Genomic DNA, 18,299 nt, shown 5'->3' on the forward strand with positions numbered 1-18,299 from the left:
CCTGCTCAGTTTGTAGTGAAAGATTCTCTCAAAAACGCACTTTGACAAGACACTTAAGAACACACGTTGAAGAGAAACCGTTCGTTCGTTCCGTGTGCAACTTACGTTTCAGTGCTCTTACTCGATTGGTTCATCACACGAGAACGCACCCTGGCGAGAAACCCTTTTCCTGCTTAGTGTGCGGTCACAAATTCTGTCAAAGGCGCTCTTTGACAAGACACACAAGAATGCACGCCGGGGAGAAACCACTCAGTTGTGGTGTGTGTGATAAAAGATTCTATGATAAGTTTCAGGTTCGGAAACACCACTGTGCTGCTAAGAAGAAGAGCGATAACTGAAGCTGTAACAAATTGTTAAGAAACTCTGTCAAAGTCTATCCTCAATAAAATGCAAATTTGATGTCCTTACTCGCCTAATGCAGAGAGACACTCACTCAGCCTTCAAGGTTGTCCTTCCCTCATATGAGTTGGATCTCACGCTCTAGGAATTCACCACATACCTTCGTGGAACTAATCTCTTCCTCAGCAGCATGGAAGAATTCCATAGTTCAGTCATATTCAGTTACTGTATGCATATGGGAATGGGACAAAGATGATACCAATGGGCTCCAGACTTAAAGAAGATCACACAGAAAACATGACTGTCATGGCTTCTATTCCAGATATCTACAATTAGATCATGACTATCCGTAACTCCAGTTTGGTATAGCTACTAGCTAGATTTAGACTAGTCAGAATTCCAGTCACAAATATCGACATTTTGATTTTGCCTAGTCAAAACCTAATTTTGGATATCCGAAAAGGGACGTGGATATATTGAACGGGAATTATGACAAGTTCGGATCCAATTGTCGACATGTCAAACTGGAGTTCTGGGTAGTCATAATCTAAATGTAGACGCGGCCAGTTCAGGGTCTACCCCGCCTCTCGCCCCAAAGTCAGCCGGGAAAGGTGCCAGAACAGCGACGGGAAGAGCACCGTGCCGCCTTCTGATATACAGTATATGGCTTCGTAATCAGATACAAAAGCAATTGGTTGTACAGCGCTATGTTTTCATTTAATAGCAACAATGCAAATGAACAGAGCACCTCCATTCAATTCCCTGCCAGCCATGGATATTTGACTTCTCAAGCCGTCAATGGCAGTGAATGTGTTTTAAGTCGACAATTTCACCTCTGCGTAGATCACCTGCGCCCGGTGTGCGACGTTTCCTGGTCAGCTGAGCTGCACTCTGTTCTCCACAGAGAGTAGGAAGGGAATCTCTGAACAGAATCCAAAGAGAAAAGTCAAGCTTTCGTTGCCAGGTAAACGCTAAAGTGTTCAAGCACCATCGAGATGCCACTGCTGTCAGCACTCGTGCTGAAGAACCTCCGTGTCGTTTCAGGTTGCCATGTTAACATGCTACTCCGGACTACCCTCATCGTGGACCTTGAGCATTTTTCCAGTCCTTTAGTCCATTTTGTCCTTCCCTATTGAATTTGTAACCATTCTGACATTTTATTCTGAGGCGGCTTCTCCCGATTTCTAATTCAAGCCAGGTGAGTGTGTGCGTGCGTGTATGTATTTAATTGTAATATTCACTGCAAATAATGATGGCGGTTAACTACGTCTAAGGGTCCACGGTAGCGGAAGGTGATCTAGTTTGTCCGAGTGGTTTCGCCGTGGCTAGTCTTTGCTAGATGGCGTAAATATATTTTGCCACTGTGAATGTGTCCACATTTATTTGGTCTAACAAAGATGACGAAACGTCATGGATCAAGACAAGCTCACCTCAGCGCACCTTTCCACTTGTGTTCGTGAAGAGCGAGACGCGGAGGTGGGCAACATGTTATGCCTCGAGCGGAGATCGCGTGCGAGTGCAAAGCTTTGTGATGATCGTGTGAAAACGTGTCAAGTCGAAAAGCTGAGAGCGTTGCTGAATCGACGGCTAAATAAGAAATATTTGCAGTGTTCGAAAGAACGATCGTAGACTACGAGGAGGAACTTTGTCGCGCAAAAGAGGAGAACGGGCGACGTCGTCAACTTGTGGACGACGCTGTTTTCAAGCCTCAAGATGAATCCCACAGAGCAGCTTTGGGCTCACTTCTGCTCTTCTTCCGACACGGCAGCTTTATTCTTTGTTTTCCTTTCGGCTTGTCCCGTTGGGGTCAATCGTTGAACAAACTCTTTTCCTTCACTTCAAAACTAGTTCTCCATCAATTCGTCGCGCTAAGAAGACGAGGCTTTCATACATTTGGATGTTTTCACAGTCATCACGGCCCTCCGACGACAATGTGGCCTGTGACAAAAAGGAGCTTGACACCGCTGCAAATTACAATTGAACAAATATATTCCAAAAGCAAATGGCGAGAGAAACGATGGTGTGATCGGTCATCCACATCCAACACTGTCCCGATCGCCATGAATTTCCTGTGCCGTGCACAAATGGACTCGGTGTGACGCTGGATGGCTTCCATGCTTCATCGTGTAGTTTCACGAAGTCTACATGTTCGATTTATCTTTCAATGAGCCATTTTTAGGGGCTAAATAAATGAGCAGATAAATACACAAATGCAGTGTGATTAAAACCTTTGCTAGTCACCGTCTGAGTACTGTACATAGAACAAATCGGATGAACATATGTCATCAATGACTTTTTTTTCTGGGTCACCCTTCCCATCGGTTTGCTAGTAGGAGTTCCCCCCCAGGAAGTGCACAGGACAGGCTTGTTTCGTGGCACCGCATTGTAGCGTCTGGATTGCACACATGGTGGCGCCAATCACTGAAGGTGCCTGCTCAAGCTTCAGTTTCTTCTTGCAGGATATTATTCAAATATCTGACTTGATTGTGGCGGCACGGTGGCCGACCGGTTAGAGCGTCCGCCGCACAGTTCTGAGGACCCGGGTTCGATCCCCGGCCCCGCCCGTGTGGAGTTTGCATGTTCTCCCCGTGCCTGCGTGGCTTTTCTCCGGGCACTCCGCTTTCCTCCCACATCCCAAAAACATGCATGAATTGGGGACTCTAAATTGCCCGTAGGCGTGACTGTGGGTGAGAACGGTTGTTTGTTTGTACGTGCCCTGCGATGGGCTGGCATCCAGTTCGGGGCGTACCCCGCCTCCTGCCCGACGACAGCCGGGATAGGCTCCGGCACGCCCGCGACCCGCGTGAGGAGAATGGATGGCTCAGAAAATGGATGGATGGACTTGATTGTACGGAAGCGTATTGCTGCCACACCCCCCCCAAAAAAAGAAGGTTCACTATCACGTTATAACGTGATATGTTTCACGTTATATTGTGATAAATTACACATTATAACGTGAATAATTTCATACTATAACGTGAAAAGTTTCACGTAATTCGTTTCGAGTTATAACGTGAAACTTTTCATGTTCTAACATGAAATTAATCACGTTTTAACGTGTAATTTATCACATTATAACGTGAAACGTATCACGTTATAACGTGATAGTGAACCTGTTTTTTTTTTGGGTGTGGCAGCAATACGCTTCCGTATGATTGAGCAAAGCTTGACAAAGCATGTGTGTTTGTCTACAGATGACAGTGAAGAAGATCTCTTCAGGGTGGAGGAGGACAAAGAGCCGGAGCTCTGCCACGTTAAAAAGGAAGAGGAGGATCAGAACTTCAGTCGGGGGGGGGGGGAGCTTCACGGGCTGGAGGAGGCCGATATCACCGAGTTATCGCTGACTGTAAAACGTGAAGATGATCAAGACGATGTTAAGAGTGAGCACAATTGACAGGTGGAGCCAGCAGAAGATGACGAAGACCACCGTGGCGGATCACAAGCCGATAGCCTTTTCGCTCCACTATCCGATAATGAAGACATAACGTCACGCTCTCCTGACACTGATCATGTCCATAAACGCTGCACAAGTGACGTGACTTGTCACGCTTTCACTCCGGGAAAACCTTTGGCAACAAGCAAGCTCCCAGAGGACACACGGGGATACACACGGAAGAGAAAGCATTTACGTGCTCATTTTGCGGACGGAGCAAACGATTCAAACTCAAGGAACATTTAGCCAGTCCCACGAGAAACCACCGTGAGGAAAAACCCTTTTCCCGCTCGGTGTGGAACACAAGTTTTAGCGTGCCAGCAGCGTTAGCAAGTCACACGAGAACACACTGGGGAGAAACCTTTCTCATGCTCCGTCTGCGGTGAAAGATTCTCTCCAAAGGGAAATCTGAAAAGACACAAGAGCACACACTGGAGAGAAACTATTTAATTGCTCATTTTGCGGTAAAGGGTTCTCTCGAAAAGGATATTTGAAGGTACACACAAGAACACGTACCAGAGAAGAATTGGTAGTGTGTAAACTTGGCAATAAACCATGATGGATGTTCACCGCTTCTCTGAATGTTACTACTTCAATTTGACACCACTCGTGCTCCGCATGCAGTACTTGCTATCTGATGGATTCAGCGCAGAAGGTATCTCGTGCCACGTCGTAGACCCCCGATCAATGGAAGACTCGATAGCAGTGGTTCTCAAATTGCAGTCTCGCAGAGGTTTTGCAATAAATGATGTTGTATTATTTCATGTAAAGCGCACACCCATTTATAGGGACAAGTGTGCCAAGAAAACAAAGCAAACGTACACCATCAACCAATTTCTCCTTCATTTCTTAGTTTGGGCCCAATTCAAAGATTTAAAGCTCAGATACGATTGTGACATAACATCATAAATCTGACAACCCTCCATGAATAAAGAATTATTTTTAGTACAAAAAGTTTTTGGTTTTTTTAGAATATAGTCCTGTTTTTACAGACTAAAGACACGTCGTCTTCCAGAATAAAAGGCGTAATGTAATGAAAATAAAGTATGAATTTATTCCCCCGTTAAACTTTGACTTCAATATCGAATGACTTTATCTTGGAAAATGATCAATTTTACTCTCATAAGGTTCCAAACTTTGTATCCTTTTTATCCTGTCTTGGTTACTTTTGTTTCTTGAAAAAATGACTTGATTCTCCCAACATTACAACTTCTCTTCTCTCAATGTTTTTGGAACACTTTTCACTTTTATTTCTCAAAAACTGGCTAATTTTAAATCAATAATGGATGTAGTGGTACACATGGTCACGTTTAATTGGCATTAAGCTGATGAGATGTTCACTTTTCTTTTTGGAGGTGAAGAAAAATATTATTATTCTCTTCATATCCATATATAATAGTTATAAAATGTGTTCTACATTTACAAGCACAAGCCCTCCAAAATAATCAAGCACACAATTAAAACTTTTTTTTGGTACCGTTAATTCTATACAATAACCATTTTGACAACTTAGCCCAATTGAAGAAAAAAACAACAACTTCTGCACACAAAATAGCGATGAGAACATTTCCATCTTTTATTAACTTACATTGTGCTCTTACGTAGCCTTATAAATAGACCTTACTTGTGTGTTGTTGTTTTTTTCAGATTAGACAGAACATTTTGTCAAATCAGAATGTGGTACTTTTGAAACTGACACAAGACGCAACACATTTACCGCAAATGATTCTTATGGGACCCAAACAACAACAACAACAACAACAACAACATTGACTTCGGTAAGGCCACGGATGGGAATAGTTTGCTTCTCCGCATCTGTTGCCATCGGCGTTAATGCCGTTCCTCGTGTCGCCTGTGACGTAGTTCATTCTGTTTTAGGAGACAGCAAGATGTTGAGCAATCAAGAAGAAAAAGAAATCCTCAAGTCCAGAGACCTGAAAAGTCTGCCTAAATACAGTCATAAAGTCTATTGTACTTTGTTATGATTGCCCCCCACAGCGCATGGTGGTACCGGCTGGTAACGAGCGTCCTTCTTCTGTTGCAGCTTTTTCCATTTTTCACTCGTCTTCCCGGAAACGTGTCGCGTTATCCGCCGATTGCCCAAAAGGGGTCGCTTCCGAGCACACGTTTGCACCACATCGGACGTTCGGATTGAACTGTAAATGAGCGGATGAAAACACTGATATGCTGACGAGCGCATGAAAGCACACACATTAGGCACGCATCGAGGGACGAAAGCTCCGGCCGGGACTCCAACTGGTTTAGCACATCGCAACGGATCACGGCAGGACCCCACATCCGATAGAAATACGCATCCTCTGGCTTATGCTCGCATGCATCGGTGTTCGCGTACACGTACGCACACTCTCCCGTACATGGAAGCCAATTGAACATTTATCGATATCCTTGTCATCCGTCTACTAGTACGCTCTTTGTCCTCACTAGTCAGGCGCACGAGTAGAATGCACCTGACTGGCAACACTCCATTCTTCCACTTCTGTATGACATTTATTGACACGGGTAGGGCAACTACATGTTACTGTTGAGGCCAAACTGCGCACTAGTTGACAACGTTGTCGTACTAGTGACGTGATCCAATTCTAGCAGTTAACCTGGAGAGTCGCACACAGATGTCAACCAGTGCGCGGTTATTAGCGAGACGTAGTTGTGCGACGGGTTTGCCAGAACGTCTCCAACTCGTGTGCAGAAAAGTCACCCGCTAGCGGGACAAAACAGGACTTAGTCGTTCTACTGGCGTGAGGAAAAGAGCGTACTAGTGCGCGGCTACGAAGGACTTGAAATAAGTGGTCACACGGCTCGCCGTTTGCGCGTCGTTCTAAATGACGGCTGCAAATCACACACACTTGAGTTCCACATTGTCGCCGGCGTGTTTTTTCATGTGCTTACTCAAACCCGACTGATAGCAGAAACTCGTGTTGCAGATGGAGCAGGAGAAGGTTTTTTCTCCAATGTGTGTTCGGATGTGTCTGATCAAACTTCTCTTCAGGGAGAATCTTTCACCGCAGAAGGAGCATATGCACGGCTTTTCCCCCGTGTGGCGCCTCATGTGCCTTATCAGATTTCTCTTGTTGCCGAAGGTTTTGTCGCATTGGGGACATTGCGGTTTCTCCCCGAAGTGAGTTTCCATGTGTTGAAACAACGCGGACTGAAACGTAAAACTCGAGTTGCAGACCGAGCAGGAAAAAGGTTTTTCTCCCGTGTGTTTTCTGGTGTGCGTGATTAAATAATCCTTGCGGGAGAATCTTTTCCCGCAATCTGAGCACAGGAAAGGTTTCTCTCCTGTGTGACATCTCATGTGTCGTTTCAGATTCCTCTTGTTTCCGAATGTTTTGTCACACTGCGTGCATTTGACGTGTTTGTCGTCGGCGTGACCCGCCGCGTCCCCTTTTGAGCGCTCGTCGTCGGTGTCGGACATCGTGTCGCCGCTATCTGAAAGCGGAGCCAAGCGGCTGTTCGCTTTCGATCGTCCGCAGCGGCCTCCGCCGCCTTCTGTCGTCGCGCGACGACTCGAGCTGCCGCTCGGCGGCTCCGCCCCTCCGCTCTCCTCTCGCTGACCTTTGTCCTCGTCGTCTTCACTTTTTACAATGACGCGATACACTGAGAAGTCCGGCCCTTGAAGGTGGCCCCCCTCCTCTTCCACTTTAATGTAAGCGGGCTGCGGCCCCGCCCGCTCCAGGCCGGAGCTCGTACTCCTGCCGCTCAGGACGAAGCTCTTCCTCGCAGACGTCTGAAGGACAAAAGAAGACGAACACGTCACGTTACTGCGGAGCCGGCCAAATATCAACGCGGTCAACAATACGGCTCGTCGTTCGTGCCGCCGCTAGATCGCGGATTTTGAAGCAATCGGTTTTTTAATGGCGTTTGACAGTGTACAAGCGAGTCCGAATTTGGAAATCGCGCGGCTTCAGTGTAGTCCCGCGTTGCGTTGCGACGTGCCGGGCGGCAACGGAGCTCGACCGGAAGAGATGCAGCGTCATTCAAAACGGTCCCCCGCTCATTTCCACATAGCAGAGAGTATGTGAGTACCGTTGTATGCTCTGTTTGTATGTGTTGCTGCTCTACGTGTGTTTAGAATTACCGGAAGGGTCTATGCAAAATTCGATTCGAATGTCCAGCGTTTGAAATGAGTTTTCTGCTTAAATGTAGCTGACTCTTGAAAGTGTTCAATTCTCTTTTGCCTCATGTGTCAGTTTCACGGTCCACTTCAATTTGGAATGACAAAAAAAAAATAACGCGGGCTGGGCCGTTCGGTCCCCGTGCGACCGGAGTCAGAGTTCGGTCCGCATATCCGGCCGTCAGTCGGACTCGTTCCCGGGGAGGGTCGGACTCCGCCGATTCTGTTCCTAACTTTGATGGACAGAATTTCGAGGCGCAGCCGAGGCGTCTGGGGGGTCCGCTTTGGTGGCCTCGGTATTGCATCTCTGCTTTTTGCGTTGGCTTCATCGAGCCGTGACCTCCGACTCTCACCGGAGCGGTTCGCAGCCGAGTGTGAAGCGGCCGGGATGAGAATCGGCACCTCCCAATCTGAGACCGTGGTCCTCGGTCGGAAAAGGGTGGCGTGCCCTCGGTAGAAAATAGATGGACGGATGGATGGGGACCAAATCTATCTTGCCGCAAGCGTTATTATATATTTGGACAACTGCACAAGCAAGACAGCGAGAACCGGCTCGATGGAATACTGGGATGTGTTCGGGGCGGGGTCACGCAAAGGTCAACGGTGCCCTTCTCCCACTACACGTGGCTAAACATGCGAGAGGAAGAAAAACGAACAAACCTGGTACGTGTCGAGGCTTTTTGAAAACAGCGTCCAGCAGTTGACGTTGTCGCTCGTTCTCCTCTTTCGTCCGACAAAGTTCCTCCTCGTACTCCGTGATGGTTCTCGCAAAAACCGCAAATATTTCTTCGACGGCCGCACTCAGCCGCTGATTCAGCAGCGCTCTCAGCATTTCCACTTTACACATTTTCACGCGATAATCGCAACGCTTCGCACGCACGCGCTCGTTGCTCACTTGGCAGCTAGCGAGCTAAGCTACTTTGGGAGGCTTCAACGTTCACCGAGACGAGTTTATCCGAACATTAATAACGGATTAAGCTTACGATGTGATATAAAGGAACTATTAACTGAAGACGGAGCAAACGGTGTCGTAATAAACGCAATAACTGGATCTTATGCAGGCCGTCTCGCTAAAGCGTTTGCTTTTCTTTTTCTTGTTTTACTTCCGGCACACGACCAACGACGATTGCGTCGTATTGATGCATTACTGCCTCCCTCAGGTGTGCATGTGTCATTACAGCCTTGAATTTCCGAGGGGGGAAATGAAGGCACGACGAACCGCAACGAGCGCAATGAAACATAATCCGTTAAACTAGGATGTGAGAGTAGAGTTTGCAGAAGGAGAGAAGACAGGACGTCCTCAGAAGATTTGGCGTGCAATGACGCGCACACAACAAAGGAGGCAGTGATGCACGAGAATGCACAAACTCGGTTGGTTCCGTCTACCGGAAATGGGGGGGGGGGGGGGTCACGGAAAATAATGTAGCACGTCAATGTCACGAAATCAGTACATTGCTTTTATTATTTGTCGTGAACTCTTAAATCCCGTGTATATTTCTGTCGTGGAACCATAATTTGCCGTCTTCTGCGAGTCCGCTCGGAGCTCGCAATGACGAGCTAAAAAGAGCAACGCGTCGCTCACCGGATTATCGGGCGTGAGCGGAAACCGAAACCGAACGTGTGCAAGAATGATTGCAGAGTACGAGGAGGAAGTTCGTCGAACAAACGAGGAGAACGAGCGACAAGGTCCAATTCTGGACGCGGGTTTCAAGCCTCGAGATGACGCACACAGAGCAGGTCGGTGCACCTTTTTACTCACGTTTAAATGCATACAAAAGGTATACAGAGATGAACTGAACGACAGATACATCGATAGGTAGAGAAATAGATACACGGATGGATCACAGAACTTTAACGGCGCACTCCACAGATGCAACAGTTGGAGGGTGAATGATGGGATGGATCAGTGGGGCTCCGCAACCCTCCGTTTGATGATCCAATTGTGGAGTTGTAGAATGGAAGATAGGTAGCTACTTCGTTCACCCACATGGGAAAGTCCGTTTCAGCAGTGTCCGCAACAGGAACAACGCAAAGCAAAGAAGGTGTGCAGGATTACTATTCATCGTTTCAAAAGATATACATTTTGAAAATTGTATCTGTTCGCCAAATCCAACGGTGCCAAATTCTGTCTCAATACGGAAGTAGTAGTAGCAGTATTGCGCATGTACATGAACATGGAGCGAAGTCTCCGTAACCTCAAGACAACTCAAGTGAGACTTTTCCACCCCGTTGCCAACTTGTCTTTCCTCGGTTTGAGGAGGGGAGGGGCAGTCTTATTTTCCATGGCGAGTGCTCCGTATGAATTAGCTCCAAGTATCCGTGCGGTCTTGTTGCATCCCCACTTGTCACGTACGAAATTCCTGTTTAGACGAGGCGCTGGTGGCACCCTCGCGCGTTTCGGAAACAGTACAAAACGTGAATAGGTGTTTTTTCTTTTTCTTTTCTTTTTTTAAAACGAACAGCTGGCGAAAGCTTCCACACACACAAAAGTGCCTTTGTAATTGCAAACCGCGATGACGCCGACTTTTACTGGATCGTCAGTCCCACGTCCGCTCACAGCTACAAATGGACCACGGCAGCAGGACCGTGCTCAAGCTTCCGTGTGTCCTCCTGCAAGATATTATTCGTAGTTGCTGCTTCCGCCAATATAATATCACTCGGCACGAGCGTAGTCGGACTTTTTCCAACCCTGTGTGTTTGTCTTCTTGTGTCTTGCAGATGTCAGTGAAGATCCCCATCCTGAGCAGCGGGACGCGGAGTCCGAGGAGCCGAAGTCTCCCCGCATGAAGGAGGAAGAGGAGGAACGCAGCATCAGTCAGGAGGGAGAGGAGGAGGACATCGGCAATTTTCCATTCACTGTTGTCCATGTGAAGAGTGAAGATGATGAAGAAGAGGACGTTGAAGAAGGCGGTGGATCCCAAGCAGAAGGCCTCTTAGTGGATTGGAACAGCATAACGTCACACCCTCCCGACGGCAATGTTGCCGAACACTCCCGAGGTGATACGACGCGTCGCACTGGCAACGCGCACTTGACGTGCGCTCGGTGTGGCAAGACTTTTACCGACAAGAGGAATCTCAGGAGACACGTGATCATTCACACGGGAGAAAAAGCTTTCATGTGTTCAGTTTGTGGGCAAAGATTCTTTCAGAAGGGATCGATGATAACGCACACAAGAAAGCACACTGGAGAAAAACCTTTTTGCTGCTCGGTGTGCCACAAATGTTTCAGTGATTATTCGACATTGGTGAAACACACGAGAACGCACACCGGCGAAAAGCCCTTTTCGTGCTCAATCTGCGCTAAAACCTTCTCCCAGAAGGTGGCCATGAAAACACACACAAGAACACACACCAGAGAAAAATCCTTTTTCTGCTCCATCTGCCGCACAAGTTTCAACGTTCGTTCAACGTTGGTTCACCACATGAGAACGCACACGGGTGAGAAACCGTTTACCTGCTCGGTGTGCGCCAAATGTTTTGGTCATCCTGCGGGATTGGCGAGGCACGTGAGAACGCACACCGGGGAGAAACCGTTTTCCTGCTCGATCTGCAGCAGAAGTTTTACCGTTCGGAAGACGTTGGTTCAACACGTGAGAACGCACACGGGAGAGAAACCGTTCATCTGCTCAACTTGCGGTCACAGTTTCTCTCAAAGCGGCGCTTTGCAAAGACATGTAAGATCGCACACTGGCGACAAACCATTTTGCTGCAGTGTGTGCGATAGAAGATTCAATGATAAGTACAAGGTTAAGAAGCACAAGTGTGCTGGTGAGAAGAGCAGCGATACATGAAGTGCAGGAAAACTGGACATTCTGACAAGCTGACAACATTTAAGCGGTTGCGGTGAGTTGGAAATGTGGATGCGTGATCCCAAAATCGGTCTCAAGGACCCCAAAACAACAACGGTCTCACCAAGCCTAATGTTCACAACTATTTGGACTTAAAAGTTTCGATGATGAGTTCGTACGTCACCGCGATGGATTTGAAATAAAGCAATCGAGATGTGATAAAAGTCGAGGTTTTTACTATAAAGATCGGAAGTATTGATAATCTACATAAAATGTCAGCCATTCTATGCAGAGCACGTTTTAGGTGCTCATAAATGCTTGAACAAAAGTGATCGGCCTCCTTTTTAATACCAAGTGCAGATTACGCGCTGCTCAGATTCAACCAATTGTGAGCGGAAATATCTCACGGTGTCATTCGATGTGATCCGTCGTTGGATAGTCAGTCAGCAAGGCCTTCGCTGCTGCCCTCATCGCAATCACAAGTTCTGACCCGCATGAAAAAAAAAAAAAAAAAAAAATATATATATATAAAAGTAAATTGTAGTATTTGTTTCATGAAGTCGCATGAAGGTATTCTCTTCATTTCATCGTTTTGTTTGTTTGTTTTGGCTGTATTGCTTTCAGTACATGTATGTGGGTGTTCGATTTTTTTGGTCCAATCATATTTCAACCTCTGCGTGTTGCCACGTCAACGTAATCTACTCCGGGCCTTCAGAATCAGTCGTGCTGGCAGACGTAACAAACAATATTAGCAAACAATTGGAGTGTTAGGGTTAGGGCGGCCCTACGGGGGGCACAAGCCAGTGCCAACTGTAGGCCGGTCCCGAGCCCGGATAAATGCGGAGAGGGTTGCGTCAGGAAGGGCGTCCGGCTTCAAACTATGCCAAACAAATAGGAGCCTTCATCCAAAGAATTCCATACCGGATCGGCCGTGACCCGGGTCGACCTGCGGGGCGCCGTTGGAAATTCAGCCACTGTGGGTCAAAGTCGAAGAAGAGGTGGAAAGCGGGTTCTTCGGCAGAAGAGAAGAGGAAAACACAGAACCTAGAACTGAATGTGGGGACTTTGAATGTTGGGACTCTGACAGCAAAATCTCGGGAGTGGGTTGACATGATGAAAGGTTGATATATTGTGTGTCCAGGAGAGCAGGCGGAAAGGCAGTAAGGCGAGAAGTTCAGGGGCAGGGTTGAAATGATTTGACCGTGGTGTCGATGGAGTCGGGGTTATTTTAAAAGAAGCGTTGGCCGAGAATGTCTTGGAGGTGAAAAGAGTATCAGATCGAGTGATGAGGTTGGTATGTATGGTCTCTATAGTGGTGGCATTAAGGCGTGGATTCAGTCAGGTAAATCCTCAGTGAATTGCCCAGGTAAGCAAATACACGACGAGTTCAGTTTTTACTGTTTGTTGTCGTTATCATTGTGTAGTGACACCACCACACCAAAGGCGGCAGTAATGTACCAGAATGTGTCTTGTCTGAAGGAAATTGAAAATAGGTCGAGGAAAAGCAGGAAGCCGGACGGAGCAATTCAATTGGTAACATTAATATTGCGTCTTTTGTTTGATAATCTTCTCGTATTTCGGTCGTGTAACAGATGAAACATAATTGACTCTTCGCCTCGGTACACATTTAAGCTCTTTTATCCCGCTAGATGCGAACAACGAGACGCGGAAGTTACCACGTTACAACGCTTAGCAGAGAGCAAGTGTGAGCGTTCAGTGTTTGGATTGATTGATTGATTGATTGATTATCGTGTGACGATTCGGAAAGTATGATAGCGGGAGTACGAGGAGGAACTTTGTCGAACAAGAGAGGAAAAAGAGCGACGACGTCATCTACTCGAGGCTGCTTTGGAGCGGGAAGAGGAATTGCACAGAGCAGGTTGGCTCATCTCCTTTTCGACAGGAGTTCGCAAACCTTTTGGGACCAACGTTCCCTTTTTGGCTTTGTTTCCTCATAATCCTAACGCCAATGAAACATAACCACCTTGTGTCAATGTCATCGGGATTGAAACGGCTCCTTTTTATCCCTTTAGAAAAAAAAGGAGTCATGTTACAACAAATTCCTTTACAAGGGGAGAGAAGTTGTGATGTTGTGAGAATAAATAAATAGCAATAATAGATACAATGTAATGTAATAAATATCACAAATGAATGGTATCATTTTCAAAAATGCATACTTACATATGGGGCCGAGAAAAAAACAACCCAGAATATAGCATTTACTCCTCCCTGCATTTTCTCTGGGCCAATTAAAAGCTCAGATATGATTGGAATTTATCATCCCATAAATCTACCAGGAATGAAGTCGTTTTTTGTGGAGTTACAATATTGAAGAGCTTTCTTTTCCAAAAGGTAAAATCCCAAATGCTATGAGAATAGAGCTGTTGGTTTGTAATCCCCTTTAAAAAAAGAATTTCTTTCCTCTTTAGTTCCACTTGAATCAACGTCATAATGTGTTGACTGGATTGGGCTAAAGTTGACTCTTTTTTGGGGGGGGGGGGGGGGCTTTGTGTTTTCCTGCAGATGTCCGTGAAGAAGAGCGGCAGGAGCCCGCGGCCCCAGACGTTAAAGAGGAAGCAGACCAACACAACATAGGTCGGGAGGAGGCCGATCCCACCCGGCTGCCCTTTAATCGCGTCGTTGTGAAGAGTGAAGACGACGAAGAGGAAGGCGACGGCGACCGCCTCTTAACTCCGCTATCGGATAGCGACAACACGTCGCATTCTCCCGACCCCGATGATGACGAGCACGCTAAAGGCGATGCGACGTGTCACAATGACAACAAACGTTTGGCATGTCCGCGCTGCGACAAAACGTTTAGCAACAATGCAAATCTGAGAAGACACATGATGATTCACACTGGAGAAAAACCTTTCATGTGCTCCGTTTGCGGCCAAAGATTCTCTCAGAAAACATCGATGATAACGCACACGAGAACACACACCGGAGAAAAACCTTTTTCCTGCTCGGTGTGCCACAAATGCTTTAGCGATTGCTCGACGTTGACGAAACACACGAGAACGCACACGGGTGAGAAACCCTTTTCGTGCTCAATCTGCAATAAAAGCTTCTCCCAGAAGGCGACTATGAGAATCCACACGAGAACACACACCGGGGAAAAAGCATTTTTCTGCTCAGTCTGCAATACGAGTTTTAATGTTCGTTCAACATTGGTCCAGCACATGAGAACGCACACGGGCGAGAAACCTTTTACCTGCTCGGTGTGCACCAAAAGTTTCGGTCATCCCGCAGCGCTGGCGAGGCACGTGAGAACGCACACTGGGGAGAAAGTGTTCAATTGCAGTGTGTGTGCTCAACGATTCTCTTACAAGTATCAGGTGAACAAACACAAGTGTGCTGGGGAAGAACAGCAGCAGGACTTTAGATAAACGTTGACTTTCACTTGGGTTAAACGCCGTTGAGGCCCATTTTCTAGTGAGCGGCACTGCTGGATTTACAGTGTACGCGCTCATAATAACTCATCGTTATTATAGACCGCCAAGGATGCTACTCGTGTTCATGTTTCAAATTCCACATACGGTACAGTTCGTCGGTTGCAGTCGAATGAACGGTTTTCACAAAACAAGCGACCGAATAGAACATTTCCAGTCTTTCATGTTTGAATAGCCTTAAAGACTGCATGTGGCTTCGTAGACAAACCAAAAACACACGCTTCAGTATTACAAATTGAAGAACATACTGTGGCGCTGGTACGAGGGCTCCCTCTAGTGGTGCATAAAATAATCCCTGAATTCAATGTTCGAATCGTCAGTGGCAGTGGCGTTCGCCTTTTTCTCAAATCCCGTCCAGTACATTTATTGTACTGTCCTTACACTTCATTTGCATTGAATCATTTAGAAATGTTTGTTCTCCAACACTTATAAGGGAAAAATATCGAATTCACATATGCAATAAATTGGAGTTACGTGGTTATTTCTGGAGCATTTTGTTTGTTTGTTTGTTTGTTTGTTTTCTACATTTAAGTGCAGTGTTAAAGTTCCAACTGTGCATCATGTTACAGTGGCTAACAAAAATATGAAACATATGTTTTTAGGAATGAAACATCTACCTGGACAATCTCCATTCAAAGGACGTGTGATGACGTGTTCCAAGAAGAGCTGAGCCCAGAACTTGCGAAATTTGACATTTCCTAAAAGTAGGACAGGAAAACGACAGAGCAGAAGCTGCAATGACACCTCCTCACCTGGGGAGGCAGTAACGTACGAGACGTAATAAATGAGTCTCGTCTGCCGGAAGTCAATGCCGAGAAAAGCAAAGTTTGCAAAACGGCGTTTAGCATAAGGCATTTAATCCGAACTGCTTCTGTGGGGTTCCGACTAATCAACACAATTCGACCCCTTTTTTTTTTTTTTATTTCACCGGGGTGACTAACTTCTGTCCGGATGAACTTGTCTCGGTGGACTTTGAAGTTAGCTTAGCTGGCTAGCTGCTAACAAAGAGACATCAAAACATCATGCGAAGCAGACGTCAGGTGTGCGTGTGCAATCGTGTGACTATCGTGTGAGAATGTGTGCCAAAGTGAAAGAAGAGTACGAGGAGGAACTTTGTGGAGCAAAAGAGGAGAACGAGCGACAACGTCAACGTCGACGACTTGGTGCTGCTTTCAAGAAGCCCCAAGCTGTGTCGCACACAGGTTGGGTCATTTCTCACTTTCACGTGTTTAGAAAACGTTTTCGTCCTAAATTCACGAGATTAAAATCCGGGGGGTTGTCATCGGTCGACCCGTATTGTTTTGGGCGAATACATTGCTCGCTCTGCGATTGGCCGGCGACCAGTCCAGGGCGTGTGGCCCGCCTCTCGCCCGAAGGCGCCAGCACACCCGCGACCGCAATGAGGACGAGCGGTTGCGAAAATGGAGGGCCCGACATTGCCAGCTGTGGGAGTTTGGGCTTTGGATAACAATGACTGACTTCAACCCGCATTGGTAACTTTATTTGCTGTCATGTTGCTAACACGATTGAGACCAGAGACGATGACGTCGCCTCGTTATTACGAGGACCGCTAAGAAGCCATTCATTGCGTTCGAATCACACGAAATGTGTCATTTAAACTAGTGGAAGAAGACATTTGTGTTGTTTGTTTTCCTTGAAGTAGCGGGTAGCGGCGTGCAGTACGGCTGCATTTTGACCGCTGGTTTTGTTTGACGTTTTTGGGAACCTATCCTCCATGACGAGCAGTAAAAACGCTTTTGCCATTTACTGTCACTGACGTCTGAAAATGTTTTCGTTTTCTGTCTTTTCGTTGAAAAATGCCGTCGACATGATCTATACGCCGTATTTGATCGTAGCCTCTCTTTAATCGAGACGATGAACAGTTACCGTCGGTCGTAAGCGCGCCAACAAGAAGGCAAAAGGCTGTTTTGTGTCCTGGTCCAACTCCGATGAAACTCTGCTGTGCGTCCGTCATACAAACCCAACGCAGCGTCCAACACCGCCAGCTACGAAGAGAGCCGTCTTTGTTTGACAAATCGATGCTTCAAATGGGCTGCAATTTGTGTCCTATTTGGAGCCACAAAAAGAGCCATCTGTGTTTCTCTCCTTGTGTCCAGCTGATGGCAGCGAACAGTATCTTCATCCTGAGCAGCAAGAGTGGAACTTCAAAGTGGAGCAGCAGGGGCTGGAGCCGTCACATGTTAAGGAGGAAGAGCTAGAGTACCCTTGTGTTAAAGATGAAGAGGAGCCAGAGCACCCTCATATTAAAGAGGAGGAGATCACCATCATTGTCAAAAATGAAGATGAAGAAGCCCAAGGTCAGTGGTCACCGCTTCATCCGGGTCAAAGTGAGGAGAACAGAGGGGCGGAACCTCCCAGCTGGCAGCTCGAGTCGACACGCGGCAGCCGAGGGCGACGGAGCTCGCCGCGAAGGATCACGAGCGGACGGCCTCTTGGCTCCGCTGTCAGAGAGCGACGACATAACTTCGCACTCTTCGGACACCGATGATGAGAACGACTCTCGAGAGAAAGCTTTTGCTTGTTTATTCTGCAGCACGCGTTTTAGTGTTCATTCGCGTTTAGTTCAACATATGAGAAAACACACGGGGGAAAAACCCTTTTCCTGCACAGTTTGTGGTCAAACATTCTCTCAAAAAGGCGCCTTGACCAGACACACTCGAACGCACTCTGGGGAGAAACCTTTTTCTTGCTCGGTCTGCGGTAAAGGATTTACTCAGAAGGAACATTTGGTAACTCACACTCGAACGCACACAGGAGAGAAACCCTTTTCCTGCTCAGTGTGTGGTAAACGTTTCTCGATAAAGGGAAATTTGATAACGCACACAAAAATACACACTGGAGAGAAATCTTTTGTCTGCTCAGTCTGTGACCTATGTTTTGTCGATCGTTCATCATTAGTTCAACACATAAGAACACATACTGGGGAGAAGCCCTTTTCCTGTGCAGTCTGTGGTAAAAGATTCACTCAGAAGGGACAGCTGACAACACACTCAAGAACACACACGGGAGAAAAACCTTTTTCCTGCTCAGTTTGCAACCTGGGTTTCGGAGATCGTTCGACATTGGTACTCCACATGAGAACGCACACTGGGGAGAAACCTTTTTCCTGCTCAGTTTGTCATAAAAGGTTT

The 18,299-nt window shown here is 46.9% G+C and overlaps 2 protein-coding genes across 2 annotated transcripts; one reads left to right on the top strand and one right to left on the bottom strand.

The window, feature by feature from the left end:
* Positions 1-5,064: 5,064 nt before the first annotated feature.
* LOC133415291 (zinc finger protein 572-like) lies at positions 5,065-8,754 on the bottom strand. Its single transcript, XM_061701241.1, has 3 exons — positions 8,751-8,754; positions 8,568-8,707; positions 5,065-7,520 (listed from the first exon to the last, which is right to left on the bottom strand). The coding sequence occupies exons 1-3, from the start codon at positions 8,752-8,754 to the stop codon at positions 6,627-6,629; spliced, it is 1,038 nt and encodes a 345-aa protein (XP_061557225.1). The 3' UTR covers positions 5,065-6,626.
* Positions 8,755-9,322: 568 nt separating this feature from the next.
* On the top strand, positions 9,323-17,367 carry LOC133399382 (gastrula zinc finger protein XlCGF26.1-like). Its single transcript, XM_061670957.1, has 4 exons — positions 9,323-9,644; positions 10,626-11,345; positions 14,219-16,349; positions 17,265-17,367. Exons 1-3 carry the CDS (start codon positions 9,536-9,538, stop codon positions 15,082-15,084), a joined length of 1,695 nt encoding a protein of 564 aa, XP_061526941.1. The 5' UTR covers positions 9,323-9,535; the 3' UTR covers positions 15,085-16,349; positions 17,265-17,367.
* Positions 17,368-18,299: the final 932 nt, after the last annotated feature.

This window comes from Phycodurus eques, chromosome 2, assembly GCF_024500275.1.
Source record: "Phycodurus eques isolate BA_2022a chromosome 2, UOR_Pequ_1.1, whole genome shotgun sequence".
Classification (NCBI taxonomy): Eukaryota; Metazoa; Chordata; class Actinopteri; order Syngnathiformes; family Syngnathidae; genus Phycodurus; species Phycodurus eques.